This window comes from Scomber scombrus, chromosome 13, assembly GCF_963691925.1.
Source record: "Scomber scombrus chromosome 13, fScoSco1.1, whole genome shotgun sequence".
NCBI lineage: Eukaryota > Metazoa > Chordata > Actinopteri > Scombriformes > Scombridae > Scomber > Scomber scombrus.
In genome coordinates, this window is record NC_084982.1 from 9,270,819 (window position 1) to 9,289,296 (window position 18,478).

Here is an 18,478-nt window from a genome sequence, read left to right on the forward strand (position 1 = left end):
TCTCCAGAGCTAGGACAGCTGTTCAGCAGCTTTCAATGCCATGTTCAGAAAGGGACAGATTTCTCTGCTCAATTAATAGGCCCCATTAAAATACGGGAGAAGTTTAGACAAATGAAGCAGAGATTCAGTCCATTGAATGGAGGCTACAAAATAAACTATCTCATATATGTAGCAGATAAATAGCTACACTAAATACCTACTGAGTGATTGGGAAATTAATATTTAACTTCATAATCAATAGCCACACAATGTTTCAATAGTGGTGTAGGCAAACTGAGCGGATGTATTGAAACGTGCCTCTGAAAGCACACAAAGCCTGCACTATATGAGAAGTGTCATTTACATTTCTGGACAATAACTGTCAGTAACTTTGTCACAAGTGCAGTTGTCCAAATCAAACAGATTACAACCCGGGTCAATTTCACAAACCTGTCCAACAAAATGATAAAACTTTAATGACAAGAATTTGTCAGCTGTATCAGACAGGAGGAATTACCGGAGGTCAGTGTCTCTTTGTTCGCTTCAATTTGGCCACACAGTGATTTGAGAATGCAGAGTGGAGCTGCTATGCCGCTGCCTTGTAAAGTTTCAACTGGCAGATGAATTCTTTCAGTCTGGCTTTCCCCCCGTCTCCCTCTCGCTCTAGAACAACGGAGAGGTTGTCTGTCCAAGGGCGCACCTGTAAGGTGCAGACCCTCGACAGGCTTACCTCAGTGGCCTCTCCTGCTGTACTCAAAAGGCAATTATTCCTCCCAGAAGATAGAGCACTGTCAACTTCAAACAGAGTACATTCTTTAGGCAGATTAGACTAAAATTATGTTTTATTATTTGGGCCCTGAAGAATGAATTGGACTCTATTTGGTCGTCTTTGTGGTGAAATCCAAGACAGTTTAAATGGCAGAGGTATGTTTGGAGTCAGGGTAATACTCTGGTGTCTTTATGAAAGGGCAACAGAGAGGATCAGATTAGAAGCTGAACAGCGAGGGTCTTTCAGAGCGGCTGTGCTATCATCTCTTGTCTTCTTGTCCGTGCCTGTAGAGAGGTTAAATTAAATGGCTGTAATAAATGTTTTGGTCTTGCTGATGTGGTATGGCTGGCTATCAAACGAAAACACTGTGGAGACACGGCATGGTGGAAGATCAGAGAGAGTAACAAATGGAGGGTGGGAGAACTATGTCAGCACATTACCAACATTAGAAACGGACTTGTTTTCACTTAAACCTCAATTATAATGGTGGCTCCAGAAACAATTATATTGATGAATGCTTTCTAAGTTACTGTAATTAAATTATTCCATTTAATTAACGAATTATATTGAATTTCTCCCCAGAGGACGGCATTAGCCTCATCTGCTGTTTTACAAACAGGAGTACTCTAATGTTGTGTGCTATGGAAATGATTACTAATGCCTAATGAAATGGTGTCAGATCAGATAAATGCTGAACAGAGTCAACAAGCCAGGCTTGTAACACAGCCAAACTTGAGACGAAATAATAAAACCAAAGAAGAAATTATTGATTGTATTTTTTCAAGGGCAGGCTTTGTAAAGCTGACATCAAATACATTATAATTCAGAGTGCCTACTCTATGTTATAAAGAGAATATATGAAGCCAAACAAAATGTGTATTAAACAGGCTTTTTTTTAAAACAACAATTAAGAAAACCTTGTATCAATAAATACATCAAGATTTTTTATGATCAAAATAATTTGTGTATTATCAAAATCATATTTGGACATTCTTTATCTAAAAATCACAATATGATCTCATAAAAAGTGTATTTATTGCATAAAATAACATCCAATAGCTGTTTCTACTCACCGGCTGTAGAAGGTAATTATACATGATATAAAACTGGAATGCATTGACAGACTTTATGGTTCAGCAGTACAAAGCTTCAGTTTTTAAATGCACAAATAAAGTTCAACTGCAGCTGACCATTGCCCTCTGGTGGGAGTGCCAAGCACCTGCTCAAAGAAATACTAAATATAGAACATACTGTAATTAAGATTTGTTTTTATTTCCTGTGTTACATTTACAGATAGCTGAAGCGTTTAAATGTATTCACAAAGATGAGATATCTGAACACAAATATACACTATTAGTCATATCCGTTTCAAACACAAAACACCAAATGATTTGATCTGCTAATTGAAAGTTACTTTACCCTAAAAAAAAAAAAACCCGCTTACAGTAGCAATGTGCTGCATGTGTTTATTGTCCAATCCCCTCTCGGCTTGGCCATATTAGTCCATGTGAGAGGAGAGAGGAGTTGTGATGCTGTAAGCACATACCGTGCATTCTCTCTCCTCCGCTGTGCAGTTGTTGGGCATATTGTGAGGTTTTAATACGGGGGATATGGAGGAGGGCTCGGCTCACATTCGCTGTACAGAAAGAGCTACAGCCAAGAATGACAGTTGCTCCTCTTGGAGCTGAGACGTCCACGGATTTAAATTGCACTTTGAAAGGTCAGCACATGACAGGCAATCAGTCAGCTCCTAATTGGATGATCAGCAGACATTTAAATATATTCCAGGTTTTTTTTTTCTTTTTATTGCATCCGGAAAATTTGATGTATGAATGTTTTCTTGGTGAACACTTATTCTGATAATAATTTAAGGGAATCCAAATGGTAACATTCTGATATCTAGCATCATTGATAATAATTTAAACACAAAATATGAATTTAGAAATAGAATAAAAGTATCTAATAACAGCAATAATTATGTGTTTTTAATTTATAAAGCAAAAAAGTTAGATTTCTTTAAAGTTAAACAAGAATAATACACAGACAGGAGGTTAAATATATATATATATATATATAAAATCAAAATGATAAAATGTGATTATTTAAACAAATACAACATGTAGTAATTTGTGATCAAATTTAGTTTTGAGGACAGATTTATAAAGATTTTCCATGAAGTTTCACAGCTGAGGGACCTGGATAAAAAAGGGCCCGGTCCCACTCATAAACCCTGGCAGCATGTTCAGAGTGGATGTGACATTTTTGTGTAAAAATGGTCACATTTTGCACACTATATCACCAGTTTTCTCAGTATTTTGTGAAGTTTCACACACAACCTTATCTAACCTCAGGGATACACGTGCTTCAGTCATGTCCAGTCAAGCCCGCATTAGGTGTGGTTACAATATTTGTATAATGGAGCAATAATTGCCACATCCATGCCAGCCTTGTGACATACCTGTGCATCCTGTTTCAGCCTGTTAAACTGGCACTACACCATTGACATGGAGTAATACTGCATACACCTGTGTGGGAAAGAAACAAAACCCTGACAAGTCAATTCTGTTTTGTTAAGCTGAGGTATAATACTGCTGTCAGTGTGATCTCAAGAGGGCGAGAGGTTGGATCACTCATTCTTTTTCATTGCTGAGCCAAATATCTAGAGTATACCCAAGGATATAAAGAACAAATAAAGCCAGATAAAAACATCATATGTCAAAGTTCCTACAAGGTCAAAACAAAAAAGTAAGCAGGCAGTAAAAATAGCTCCAAAATGTATGCAGTTTGTTTTGCTTAACGATTAATTTAATGTAGGACAAAGCAAAGGCAACTGCAGACAAGTTCAGCACAGATCATCATGGCTGAATGACAGTATGACACACAATGTGTTTGAATGAAATGCTGAGCTATTTTGATGGAAACATCCGCTGCCAGTGTATGTGTGCAGGCTTCACTGCTGGCTCAGGAATGTTGGCATCAAATATGCAGTCCTGACAGACAGCTGCACTGCAGTGGCGTTTTTAACATGCCAGACCAGGACCCAAGCATGCTGAAGGCTCAAAAAAAAATCAAAAAGTGCATCAATAATGAAAGAAAAATTGTACTAGCCAGATTTGCCACGGTGCAAAGTGAGAAACAGAGACATAATCAGTTAAGTTCATCTTTCCAAAGAGATCCTTCGGTCACACTTTGCCTTAATTCCAAAATGTATTTATTTTTCTTGTAAGTTTAGGTATGACTAATTTAAACAGTTCATGTTAAAGTTCAAGTAGACGACATGACCCTGCAATAGTGCACTGGTTACACCAATGACTCACTTTTTTTTTTTTTTGGGGGGGGGGGGGGGGTCTGTGAATAAACCATAAACTGATCTTACATGCACACAAACACCTTCATCTTCCCCAATTGCTTCTTCATCCCCTCTCCCCTCAGCCATTTCATCTCATCACACAACCACAGTATTCGTTACACTAGGTGTTTCCGGATCGCCTGCTTGTCCTGTTTATTTTGTACACGTTCAGCCCCGCCCTGCAGACGCGCTGATATCACGCAGTTGCGTAATTTGACAAGCCAGCGCAAAATTGGGAGAATGAGCGTTTGACAGCTGCCTCTTTGCTCGTACAGATTGTTTCGAAACAAAACAATACCTATGCTTCATTTATTTTTGTAGAGATTGGGACCGTAGCTCCGCTTTTATGGCCGCTGCCGTGAGGAATAATGTTTGGGTTGCCCCGGGGCAGGACGCGCAGTTTCTCCATAAAACCGCACCACTGACAGCCGACGGTCTGAGAGGTGAAGATCATGGACAAGTGCTCTGCAACACGAGGGATGCCATCCCAGAAACTTCCTCTTTTCAATGCAACAATCTGGTAGGAGATTTCTTTCTTTTTTTTCCTCCCCTTTTGCGTTTGTCAGAGCATCACAGTGTTTACTGATGCCCTCATGGTGTGCCGTAGCAAGATGTTGCTGATCAAAGCAAAACAGGCTGTTTTCATTAAAGATGTAGGCCTAATATTGAAGGAAGGCCTTGTTATGTTCGTTTGTTATAATATTCACGGCTACTGACCCAACTCGTGACTGAAATCGTGAGCTTTGAATGTCTGTGTTGATGCTGACATTCACTGACCGGGCAGAATCGCACGCCGGGCATGGCTGGGATGTGAAACGTTGCACCCGTCCCCGAAACTTGCGCGGAGGATGCATAGCGCTGCAGAGCAACTGGATGTTCTAATTTCAGCCGTGTATTTCCAAACAGCTTAGGCTGGAGCTTTTCAGAAGGGCGTCTGCTGCTTGTAAAGGGGGGGGGCGTCTTTGATGTAGCTGTGTGTGTGTGTGTGTGTGTGTGTGTGTGTGTGTGTGTGTGTGTGTGTGTGTGTGTGTGTGTGTGTGTGTGTGTGTGTGTGTGTGTGCGCGCACAAGTGCAGGCCCGAAATGCATCCCCCAAAATTGATTCACACCAGTTAGTTTTGTTATTTTGTCAGTGGTGCGACACTTCAGCATCAGTGGAGGGTGGTATGTAGTTTTGTGCATGCTTTTGAATTTGTCAGCTGTTCTTATTTTAGGCTTCTGGAATTAATATTCTTTATAAAGAGAGTCAGTGAGGGATTTAAGTCAGTGCTGATTTTGCAGCTTTTGCAGTAACAATTTTTAAAGGAAAATATATGTCAGAATGAGGCTTTTTGAGCTAAAAAATCAATTAGTGGGCACCTGTGATTTTCTAATACTACTGTATTTGAATGAACCAACACTGACCTGATAATTTCCTTCTCTTGTTTTCAGGGTAAAACAGAGATGGACAGCTACTTGTCTCAGCATGCGCAAGATACGATAAATTCCAAAATGTTGTGCAGGGACAACGCTCTGATGCTAGAGCCGCCTTTCACCGAGGACTTTGCCTCCCCTTACAGCGTCAACATGAGCCTGTTCCTTCCTGACGTCACATACCTGCACCCTGGTCTCTGTAGGACTATGAGACAGATCAAAACAGAGCCCTCCCACTCTCTGATGCACCCCACCTGTCAGGGCAACACGGCGCCACCGACACTAACAGAATACCCAGGGGTTTATAGTACAGCAGATACAGCTAGCGGTAACTTTTTCGTTAAACAGGAAGTGCCAGATTTCCAGGACGTTCCCCTGTTTCAGCTTTTGAACTCTGATTTGGAGCAGATTGTTCACGGGTCACAGCTGAACTCCATCCCCATGGCGCCATTAAGTCTTCCTATTGGGAACGTCCACGTAGGCCCAGTGCAGAATAACGCTAAGCATGCAAGCGGTTTACAGAATGACTGTTTTCCATTCAATCGACACTTAGGTCGTCAGCAAAGACCAACCTACTTGCCACCTTCTCCGCCAAATTCTGAGCCTCCAAGTCCGGAAAGGGGGAAGGAGCTCCTTCACAATCTCTCCCCGCCTCCCTCCTACGAAGCCAGCATTGCATCTAAGTTAACTTTTCAGACCCATAATCCCATCGATCCAGGACAGACCTCTAGTGTTGCTCCAACTCCAAACCCAGACCCGAATTCAAGTGCGGGATTAGTCCAAAACCCGGGTTCTGTACCAGCACAACTTTCAAGCCTGACACCAGTTCAGACGTCGCCAGGTGTTGGTCCACTTTCCCCAGTGTTGGCCCAGTCGGCTCCACTGAAGTACAACCGAAGGAATAATCCTGATCTGGAGAGACGACGGATTCACCACTGCGACGTTCCAGGTGAGTCTTTTCACCAGTCTGCACAGCAACAAAGTTGTCTGCAACACTATAAAGCTGAACTGTCGCTGTTTCAACACCTACTTTATCACACATATTGTATTGATCCTAATGAGCTGTCTTTTTCTTTAGGATGCAAGAAAGTGTACACCAAGTCTTCTCATCTTAAAGCTCACCTACGCACCCACACAGGTAAAACATTTTGAGTTGCACTTTTCTTATTTTGGGGTGAAATTGTGATGTTGCCAGGCAGAAGAATGTACTTGGCATGCAGATGCAGTCTGTCTGCTGACAGACCTGGCCCACATCTCACTGCTGTCAAACCACATAAACCCCGCAGCTCTCATAAAGAGGGCAGCGAGAAAGACAGGACACACTCTGATTTATGGCTCACAGTTGAGGCTCATCTCAGCCTTTTCATCATCGAAACTCATTCATTAGTCATTTGTAGGAAATATTCTGTACCTTTAAATAATGTGTCTGTGTCAATTTGCTTTTTTTTTTGCTGAAGGAGAGAAACCGTATCAGTGCTCCTGGGAGGGATGTGAGTGGCGATTCGCTCGTTCTGATGAGCTGACTCGCCATTTCAGGAAACACACCGGGGCCAAGCCTTTCCAGTGTGGAGTGTGTAACCGCTGCTTCTCCCGCTCTGACCACCTGGCGCTGCACATGAAGAGACACCAGAGCTAGAGACGCCCCACCTGCACGTCATGTCAATCTTTTTTTTTTTCTCTTTTTTTTTTGTGAATAAAATGTAAATGGTACTTACATATCAGCAAACAAACACACGAAAAACTATGGATTATTCCACTTCCTCCCCAGTGGAGCTATTCTTAGCAGTGCTGGCCCACAAGTACTTGTTTCTTTTATTGTAAAAAGATAATATATTGCTGTTGCCTTATTTTATTTCCACTGTATGCCCCAATACTGAGGGGCATTTGCAAAGGTGTCAGTCACATTCATTAGCCAAATGTAATGAAATAATAATCTTTTTAAATCTGTATTTTTATTAGGTTTTATTTTACGGCTAAATACGTGGGCAACTTTACAGGAAACATTTTCTTTCTCTCATACTTCTACTCATACTTTAAGTTTTTGTTTGTACAGATCATATCAATACTGGGTCATATGGGCATTCAGTTAATTCACTTAAATAGCAAACTGACATGCAGTCAGAGCAGAAGTAGATCAAGTGTCGTCATGAACTGGAAGGTCAAAGGATTTGTTGTTTTGGCCTGCAGGTTCAATATGGTGTGTGTGTGTGTGTGTGTGTGTGTAATATAAAAAGTGACATACTGTAGCAGTTAGTCAAAAGTTGTGGATGTCCCAAAAGACAAAGGAGGAGATTGTGAAGAAGGTCAGTGCGGTGCTTATAGTATGACTTTAACACTGCCAGGGTTATCTGTTACTTTCTCACTGATGAGAACTTAACTTTCAAAGCTAAATAAAATCTAAGTTTACACATGACACTGACAGAAAAGGAAGAGAAGGGGTATACGATATTAATTATATTAATATTATGAATGTTCTATATCTTTGCTCCTACAGTTTAACAAAGATATGGTCATTATGGAAAGTGTTACAGGCCTTTCAGGCAGGTGCCGTGACAGATACATTGCTTTGTTCTCTAAACAGTATCAGGACTTACTGCATGATTTTATTACATTATTCAAAAGGTTTAACTCATTTTTATGGGCTTGTTTTGTCCCATGTGAACTTCAGCGACACAGCAATACGTCATTTTATAGTAGATGGTATAGAAGAGAACCGTGTGACTGCTGAAACTTAATTTACAACAGTTTTGAGTACACAACGTTTTGCCCGTAGGTCAGAGTTATTTTCTCTCTCCTGAAAATCATGATAGATGAGTCGAGACTTGTTCATCTTGAAATTGTATTGGTTGCAATCGTGTTTGATATTTTGTTCTGCTCATAACTGGATCACAACGTCATGTCACTGATTATTTGTCTTCATAAGGGATGTCTATGAGTTTGGGATTCTTTTTTTTAGAACTGGGCTGAGCACCTGCTAGTCTGAACATCTGTGTAAGTTTTCTTTGACTACAATCCATGTACTCAAACTCCTTTTTGAAAGTGCCTTTAAATGAGTTTTTTTCTTATTTTGTGGGATGGGAATGATGAATGGAAATCAAAGCTGTCCCCTTGTGACAATGTTCTTTTATCATGTACTCTACTCTGCTAAAATGATTCTGATTGTTGGCTGCCCTTCCTTATTTCCACAATACAGCAATTTCTATTTATGACCAAATTTCTTAATAATTTGAGACTAGCTGAGAAAAATTGATTTTTGGAGTTTCTATATGTTTTTTCAAATGTGTATATTTTGTATCAGCTGTTTTAAGGAGACTTTATTTTTATTGTTTGGCAGAGCCTAAGTAAAGATCAGATTATAGACTATAGTCAACACTGTAATCACTTCCTCCAGCCAAGGTAGCAGCTCAGTGGAGTGTGTGCCAGTGAATTATTGCAATAAACACAAATGTTTTGACATGGTTGACACATGGAAAATGTTACACTATTTTGTGTCATAGCTTCATAACATGAGGGTGTAGCCTCACAGTGCAAATAAAGGTTTTGTGTTCAAGATTTATTTTGAATGTGTATAATTTTTCCCAAAACAATTGTTATCATGAGAAGTAATAAGAAAAATGTTTAGCTGATTGTGTTATGTTGTGCCATATTTAACATCCCCACTTAAAAATACATTCGGCTTTAGCTTTACATTTTATATGCAATAATTATTTCTCTGTTTATTCTGGTAGAGGTAATTTTGTCTCTTTTTTTGTATTGAATAGCTTGGATGTATGGATTATAAAAAAGATGTAAAATACAAACATGTTTTCAGATGTCAGAGCTCATTAAGTTGCAGCAGTAATGACACTTGACAATATTATCATATAAGATGTTTTCAAAATGAGTTATATTTATGTATAAATGCCAGGTAAAGAAGATAACTGTTTGCTCATTAAACAACCATTTAAAAGCAGGAAATAAAAACAGAACATACAGATATTTATGTGGAATATTTGTGAAAGGTGACAGCTGTATATTTTACACAGTTAAATTGAATACAGGTAAACGCATTTTGTTCCTCCTCACATCTCGTTGTTGTATCATTCTTGCTGATCAGGTTTTTTAGCTTCATTGGTTCTTGGAACAACAACAGCGTGTTATTTAACTTCAGCTTGTACACATTATTCAAAAGCACACCCTTAATACAGCTTTTCTTATTGACAATTATATGTCATCAAAACAAAACAAGATCTCTTTTTCTAGCAGAGGTGCTGACATTCGGTGCCAAGAGAAGCTATACAAACCAGAGAAGATGTCTGAGCTTGTATTGAACACAAGGGAACTTCCCTGTGGGGAATGTTATAATGTCACTTTTATTTGCTTTTAGCTCCTTTTCACTGTGCTCTGCTTGTACAGTACAGGCTACACAACATAGGTTCCTGTGAGTGATAAATCACGCATGTGATATACTGCACACCAAAATGCTTAGTGGAGTGGGAATTGAAACCTTGTTATTGTAATCATCTGAATCCTTTTCTGGCTGACAGAAACATTCATCCAGAGCCAGTTATAATAGGGGAGTGTACAGGATGTACTGGGTGTTTTCTTTTAAGTGCAACTTGTTCTCAGAAGCTGTATTCACTACAGGCTATGTTAAAACATACCATGGTCTTAAAATACCACGGTCTGTTGGTACTGTACTAGATAATAGCAACAAAGCAACATGATATTATGCAAAGGTACATGCTGTTTTACTTGGATGTTTAAATATGTGTGGCTGAGGATTTTCAGGAACTAGGGATTTATCTGTATGTACTGTGTACTGAAACAAGCAAATATATGTGGTTGTCCAAGTTTTTTTTCCTCTGCCTGTAGTGATCAGATGTACTCTGTGTACACGCTACTGTACTGCATGTCAGCTACCATTTAAAGTATCTTCTCAAAGGAGTGCCCTGATAGCTGAATGGTTACTGTGCATGCAAAGTCCCCGGTTCAGTTCCAGCCAGGGACCCTTATTGCATGTCATATCCATCTCTAGCTCCCCATGTTTCCTGTCTGATTGCTCATTGCCCACTATCTAATTAAGGCATAAATGTCAAAAAATAATCTTTAAAAAATGCTCCCTGATACCAAGATTAGGTTTCTGAATGCCAGTGAATGGGAGTACAGTGCTCAGATGTCTTAAGTGACATCGAAACCACATACCATCCATCTCAGTCATAGATAGCAACCAGCTCTGTACCAGCGAGTTACATACAAAATGCAATTTTATTAACCTTCATGCCTCCATTCATATTAATATACATGTATATGTTTGAACTTATTTTAATTTCACAGCTCCATCCATATGAAAAATACAGAGAAAAAGGCAAAACACTGACTGGATACTTAAACAACTCTTGGAGAAAAGAAAAGCATAACAGAAAAAAAGGACACCTGTTCTCGAAGTTTTGAAAAATATCAGGATTAAAAATTTTTCTTTTACAGATGTGGAATTCCATGAGAAGAATCTCCCTTTTGAAGCGATGCTGAGCAATATCACATTTTTTTTTGAAACGGTAAGAATGAAAAGATTTTTAATATATTTACACTACACTCACTTTACATAAATACAGAAACAACGATTACTGTACGTAATATCAGCAAACTTGAAACATAGGCATTGGCTTCACTACTCAAAATGTTTTCAAAAACCAGGAAATCAAAAGCAGATGTTACACAGAAAGTAAAACAGCTATTGAACTGATAGAGAAGTGTAAGATCAGTATTCATTAACAAAGGCATCACTCTACAGCCACAGAGCCACATACTGTAAGTATCCTCATTATCTTCCACAGAATCACTACGTTGAATTAATGTGATGAAACATCCAAAGGCCTTTGTAACTCAGTTTTGTTCCCCTTAGAGGAAGTGACTTATTGCAAGCAAAGTAATAATGCGTGCTTTAAACAGCCTGTGAACGTGTTACGGGAGGATGCTGCATTTGACACAATGGCATAAGGCTCAGTGCGAAAATAAAAGTTCAACATTAGAGGTCTGACTTGCATATTGTTGTCTGTGCTTTTTTTTCCCAGAATTCATGGTTCCTCATTTGAAATTTATTAATTTGAGCACACATGTTGAAATTGAAAAAAGCTGCACAGAGCAGTTGATGTTACAAGTTTGTGATATGAGGCACTATTCATTATTATTGCATAACTTTGACCCTGGTTACCGTTACAAAATTATGCTTTAAAATGCGTAAAGAGATGCTGAAGGGAAATACAATACACCCTGTCTTGTTCGAGACACCATCAAAATTCAAGTCTAATTGAACGTTTTCAAAAACTGTTGGATTAAGGCATGCAGAGTCATATACTGAATACGAGAGTACACGTGTTGTTGATATGTGCTTGATCAATATAATTTCTTGTCTGGGTATAGCAAAATAGCAACGCAGGGAATCGAGTACCTTAATACGCTTAATGTATATAAATAATTTTTTGATTATAGCAAACACTGGTTCAGCCTTGGGAATAAAAATGATTTGATCATGAACTTAACCACAAAAAAAAACTTGTTATATAACATCACATACTATGATCATTTACATGATGAATACCATTAGCCCCATTTCACTGTATATCAAATTAGATAAATTACAGTCTCTGAAAAAAGACTTTACATGTATAAATGTATTTCCTGCATCTACGAATCAAAAGCCCTATTTTTCCAATGTATATACAGGCTGTAGATCTTTGTAATAAGTTTGTCTTAAATCTTCACTATCACATATATTACAACATTTCAAAAGATCCTTTTTACAGAAAAAAAGAGTTATATGCAATGACGAAGTGCCCCTCAATCATAAAATGTTATATACATTATATGGATGATAAAATACGATGATGATTATTTGTTTATAAATTGACATCTGAAATAAAATAATTTGAAAATCATACTAATAAAACAAAACAAGGTGCTGATATGCTTTTGCCAAAATGATAATACGATTGGGCATACTCACATGTGCACAAACAATATACATAAATAATGATAACGTACATTACCATTTTCCACTACATGGAGGGGGTGTCACATACATTGAGGCGCATGTGTTGAAATTACTTCCTGGATTTGGCTACTTTACTGAAAGTGAGGATGTTGTGCGTGTGTGTGTGTGTGTGTGTGAGAGAGAGAGAGAGTATGTGTGGTCTTTCAAGGTGCAATTATCAAAAAGGTTATATTTCCTTTTACTGGCTTCAGTCCAATAAATGCATTTAGCAGCACTATCAAATAATATGGGTTGGCTTGATACTCTGAGTTTATGCCTTCAGCTCTTATTCAGTATGAAGAGCGTAGGAAATACTTGCAAAAGTGTCTAATGTGACTATAAAAATAAAGATAATTAATTGAATAACTTTTATTACTGTTTTGTGGTGCTCTTTAAGAGATAAGTTATTTCTTCCTTAAATTATTTCTGCCAATAACTGCATCTTCTAAAATGTAGTAATGTGTGTGTAATGTGTGTATGTATGTGTGTGATTCCTCTATTTTTCAGCGTTTTATAGAACCAAATCTTAGGTAATAATCTTAACTTATATCTGGTCTGAGTTGAGAACATCTCAAGTGACTTTCTGTAATGGGACAAAAATCTAATCAAATGATTTAGAGTAACTTGTTAACTGCAGCCGGGCTGGTTGCAGGTGCAAAACAGGAGACACAGATCAAATTAGAGCCTTGTGCTGGAGCTACAAAGTAGTCGGTAAGAGAGGGACTCATGTGTACAGACTGAGGAGGCGGCCCGGCCGGACGCTTCTCCTTGGATATTGACATCAACAAACAGAACAAAGAGGAGGTCCGGGGTTCCTTCTCGTCACTTTGTTCAGAATGTATTGCTCTTCTGTATTGTACATCAGATAACACACTATCCCTGTAACACTGCAGCCTGTGTCAAAGTCAGCTTATGATCAAGTGCTGCCGTGCAAAAAACCACAATACAAATTCTCTTCACTGTCAAAATCAGCTGAGAACACAGAGCTGGATAATAAAACTGATCGATCGGGATTGAATGAAAGAGTTTGTAAGGTGCCTCTTTTTTTTTCTTTGTTGTTGTTTTTTTCACATATTTGAAATCTCCTCTGATTATTTCAAAGTTCACTGTACACGAGGGGTTGTATTTTTCTGAGTCAAACATAAGCAAAGCAGGCATTAAAAAAAAAGCAATATTCAACAAACAAAACGTTGTCATATTGAAAGTATATTTATCCTTTAAGATTGCACTTTTACTGATTGCTAATCACAGCACAAAATCCACCAAAGATATATATATAATTTTTTTTTTTTTTTAAGAAAATGCTTTCAAGAGGCTCAACATAAAGAGTAGCACTGATGAGATTTGGGGTAATTCGGCCCTGTGACTGGGTCGTAAATGGTGTGTCTCTTTGCTGGTGTGATGATATGCATGTTTTCATTGTTTGAAATAAAGCAATGAGTATCTGAAACAGAAGATGTGTTGATGAGGTTGATCCATTCAGGTTGTGGCTATTTGATTCAATGTTGTTTATTGTTTGCTGGCTATGGGATGAGTGAAAGTCCAGCCCTCTTTCAGCTTCTATATAGGATGCCTCGAACATGACAGCAGGCTCCAGCAGGCAAAAGGAACCATCTGTGATGAAACGGCGCCCCCTGTCGGTCACAAATCTGACTCACAGGGAGGCATGGTGCAACAATACTGCCTGTGGTTCCAACTCCTGTAGGCCCAAGTCCTTTCCTGTGATCCAGTCCAGGCCTGACTTCTCTCTGCTTCATAAGAGCTCACACAGGAAATCCATTCCCTGCAATGGGGTCTTTCACATTATGAGTGCTGGACAAGCAGCCACTTGAACAACAATGAAAAGAAAGATACCAAAAAAAGAGACAGATGCAGATTGCATTTTTTTTTGTCCGAATAAAGAGTGCGAGTTCATCTTAAAAATCTAAGTGAAACATTTACGAACAGTGCTGTAAAAGACAGTTCCCTATTATACTCCAAACAATGACGATAAAAGATCCTGCCGTCTACTCCTCACAACCCAAAGAGGATCCAGAAGAGACCCTGTTTTGTGCTCCACAAGCTCCGTGCACCTCTCCATCTTCTCTTCTTACGACGGATGAGAGTGTGTGTGCGCGTGTGAGTGCGTGCGTGTGTGTATCAGAGATCAGAGTGTGTGTGCGTCCAGGCCAGCTGACTAACATTCACAGGGAGATCCCGCTCCCCCGGCTGCCTGTGTGTGTTTGTGTGTGTGTGTCTGTTTCAGTTGAACTCTCTTTCTTTCTTTTGATCTGTCTGATTCACACCAGCATGTGTCTCCGTCGGTGCAGGGCCAAGTGGTCAGATCTGGAGAAGCTGCGGTCACAGTCTGCACACTTGAAGGGCTTGACCCCCGTGTGTTTTCTGTAATGCCTCGTCAGCTCATCAGAGCGGGCAAACTTCCACGTGCAGCCGTCCCAGGTGCATTTGTATGGCTTTTCCCCTGGAGAGGAAAAAACAGAGCACACCATCAATAGCTTGTAGATTATATTTGCATTACTGTCACTGGCTACTTACAGAACATATTAAGAAGAACTCCGCTAGTGGCCATACTATGACCTTGATGCTTTGTAACTGATGATACGTCTCACAAAACCTTTCTGTAATGAATTACATGAATAACGCTAAGCCATTATAGAATATTTAAATATCATATAAAAGCAACAATTCAGCTTTGTATGATTATAATATTTACAAGGTCAAACATTACAATTTTCTATCTGTTTTGCATGAAAGCTCATAATAAGTCCAATGAACAGCACCATTGCTTTCTGTTTCCATAATAGACCGAGAGTGCAGCTATAACATACCTTTATGAAAGTTAATTGACTAAGGCCTAACCAGTGTGTGTCCATGTTTGTGTGTGTTTTTTTAAACTACACAAAATGCATACACTACATGTTTACTGGCTGTTTTGAAAAGCATGCTACACTGATTACATTTTTGGCCGATAAACATTTTCAGCGTAAGACTTCCTTGGCTCCTGTGCACTTTCTCCACTGATGAGTTAACCATTGAAAAACACATTCTCATTTCTCTAAGCCATTCATTTCCCTGCAGTATAAAAACAACTGACCCTAACCCTAACCCTAGAGTTTTGAAACATACAGACATATAATTGAATGGCAGTCCAGTTAAGGTGCACATTGATTTGAAAGTCTGCACTTTATATTGTACCTTTTTATAGCTGCTTTTTAAGGCTCAGTTCCTAGTCTGACACTTAATGAGTGCATCTTTTTTGTCTTTTATTCTCTTTTACTGCATTTGCGTTCTACCTTTAATACTGTGTCCTTCCTGCTGTGTCTCTCCTGCTGCTCTGTTGTTGTTGTTGTTGTGTGTAACTTCTTTTGCCAATTCATTTATCTGCTGTATGTAAAGCATCATGAAGTACCTTTAAATGTGCTTTTGTATGAAAATGATGAATGATTGATATGCTAGAAAAAAGTACATTAAAATTTTCTAAAGCATGGGGCACCCTGGTGATCTAAGTGTTTAAGGCACCGACTATAAACTGCAACATATCTGGTTCGCACCCAGTTGGGAACCTTTATTGCAAGTTGTCTCTTTAAAAGACTTTATATACTTTAAGGCTTTATGGTATAATTTAGCATAATAGAAATTCAGAATTTGTAACTGCAGTCTGTTTTGGTAGATGCTAGACAATAAACAAGTTTGTGCCGCCTGGTGTAGCAGCACCATGCTTTTGTCATTTTTGTTTATTATAAACCAAAATGCATAATGTCCTGTTTGGTGCAACAATCTTGTGCCATTGTACTATTCAGTCCAACATAAATCAGACTGGCCAATTGGGAAGGGTCCCAAGTTAAGCCAAGTGCTATGTCACTTCCTTCAGGAGTCAAATACAACACTGGTATATAATAAAAGTTAATCATTCACTATGAAATATTACTCCCAAACAGTTCTCAGGCCATGCTTATCTATAGTAATGCTAAGGCTAAGCAGGCTTGACAAAGGAGAAGTGACAAAAGTATACTCAAAACATTCAGTATGCATATCTATAAAAAGCCTTGAACTTTTTTTTTAGTGTGCTATGGTGTGTCATATACAGTGTTCTCCCACAATACAATACACAGAGGAAATTGAGGAGCTGCTGGCACTTGGTGATGAAACTTTTCTTTTTAAAAATTTTTCAAAAATGTTTAAATCTGCAGTTTAAATATAATTTGTCATTGGTTTGAAACAGCTGTCGATTTCTTGTATACAGGACTGGCTGCAAAAATACACAATAAAGATCTAGCATACAACATATTATCATATTATTGTGTAGAATGGAATTAGGACAACACTGAAGACAATTATCAGTATTTTTGCCAGCAGATGGCAGTGCAGCCCTGCATTAGGGTAACTGAGGCAGTTGATGAGGTAAGATGGCTGGTATTCTTATTGCTCCCATACTTTCATCAATCAAAGGTGGAAACTGTTTCATTTTTCAGTGTTGTTCAGTGAGGTTAATAACCACTGAGTTATTTATATCATTGATAAATTCTGGCTTGAGGTTCCCTCTCCAATAAGTGGTCAATATCACTTTTGATTATGTAATTTGTCACAGTTTGTCATTTCTTATAGCCCTACAGCAAAGTGTGTGTTTGTGCTTTTGCATGCATTTCTGACATAACATAAGTTCATTTCTGACATGACATAAGTCTTAATGTATCATATCTGTAAATCTGTGCATGGTCATAATATTATAAACAAGGGCACACAGGAAACCCAAGAGGGAATACAAGGAAGTTAGGGTTGTAGTTTATGTCTCACCAATGACTGTCGACAGTGATACAGCACCTTTCACACAGCAATAAACATGTGACTGCTGCACACACAGCAGATTGGCAATAAAGAGATACAGTAGAAATGGAGAACAAGAACATCTCTGTTTACTAAATGGGTGGAGTAATATCTGGGGGATATTTTTAACAGGGTTCTGTCAGCAGTAGTGGAGAGCAGATGCTTTACTTTGAGGTCTCAGAGTGCAGCTTGTATTTAGAAGTCGCACATTTACAAAGGTGACACATCAGCAACATGATTTGTTCTATCTGACTACATAAACTGTAATAAGTAGAGCAGAGAAAGTTATGTTAGTCACTGACAGTCATGCTTGTTATATTTTCTGATATAATTTATGACATAACCAAGGTCTTACTAAACCAATAATTAGAAATCCTCTTTGAACAAGACTGTACCATGGCTATACTTCATTTTAAATGTCTGCTACAGTACTATATGTCCCACTACTATGTACTAAGGCCTCAAAACAGCAATAACCACCATCTCTGTACATTGTGGTTACAGAAATCCCCATAGTGCTGATAAGAAAGCGAGAGATTTTGAGAACCTGAGTCTTTTTTACCTTCTAAAGTATATCATACTTAATACCTTAAGACTGCTAGTTCAAAACAGCACTATGCATTATTTAATTCCTTAGTATTCACACACCACAGCAATTGGCTCAGTATCAGTCAAGGAAGTTTAGTAGTTTTCACACAATCATAGCTTCAGTTTTGAGTCTGGTCTAAAACACTGGATGTGTTTGACTGGATATATTGATTTTCCCAGGTTTTGTCAGCTTTTCCACCAACTTTTAGGTATATATTAGTCAATTCATAAATGTTGATCAGAGGGGTAAAGGTGTGAGACAGGGACCATTTTCAGATACAGTATGCTTATCTTCATTGGCGCTGTTTTTGTTAGATATTTATCCAAATTATAATTTATTGTGAAGAACTTATAGGAAATTAAATGTGTTTATATCCAAGGAAGCAAAGCTTCATTTGCAGTGCTATTCTTCAATAGAAACAAGTCGGCGCAAAACAATTTAGAGAAATTTCAATCTATCTGTTCAGCAAATCACAAGCAGAAACAGCCACAGTGATGATGATGTTTAATGAAGAGCTGCAGACAACAGGCTCTTGGAGCATTTT

At 38.5% G+C, this 18,478-nt stretch overlaps 2 protein-coding genes across 9 annotated transcripts in view; one reads left to right on the forward strand and one right to left on the reverse strand.

Moving 5' to 3' along the window:
• Positions 1-4,443: 4,443 nt before the first annotated feature.
• Positions 4,444-7,372, forward strand: klf5b (Kruppel like factor 5b). Its single transcript, XM_062432001.1, has 4 exons — positions 4,444-4,617; positions 5,528-6,458; positions 6,588-6,647; positions 6,967-7,372. The coding sequence occupies exons 1-4, from the start codon at positions 4,444-4,446 to the stop codon at positions 7,143-7,145; spliced, it is 1,344 nt and encodes a 447-aa protein (XP_062287985.1). The 3' UTR covers positions 7,146-7,372.
• Positions 7,373-9,426: 2,054 nt separating this feature from the next.
• The window catches only part of klf12b (Kruppel like factor 12b), a 43,593-nt gene continuing 34,541 nt past the window's right edge, over positions 9,427-18,478 (reverse strand). For all 8 annotated transcript variants that reach the window (XM_062432373.1, XM_062432371.1, XM_062432374.1 and 5 more), the window contains one exon: positions 9,427-14,982. In XM_062432373.1, coding sequence (XP_062288357.1) covers positions 14,801-14,982 — 182 coding nt within the window. In that variant the 3' untranslated portion in view covers positions 9,427-14,800. The remainder of the gene's footprint in view (positions 14,983-18,478) is intronic.

What these genes read in the sequence shown, in the direction of transcription:
- klf5b (XM_062432001.1), top strand. Translation starts at nt 4,444, where the DNA reads ATGGCCGCTGCCGTGAGGAATAATGTTTGGGTTGCCCCGGGGCAGGAC. An exon ending in CTTTTCAATGCAACAATCTG is followed by an intron (nt 4,618 to 5,527) that starts GTAGGAGATTTC and finishes TCTTGTTTTCAG; the next exon opens with GGTAAAACAGAGATGGACAG. An exon ending in TCACCACTGCGACGTTCCAG is followed by an intron (nt 6,459 to 6,587) that starts GTGAGTCTTTTC and finishes CTTTTTCTTTAG; the next exon opens with GATGCAAGAAAGTGTACACC.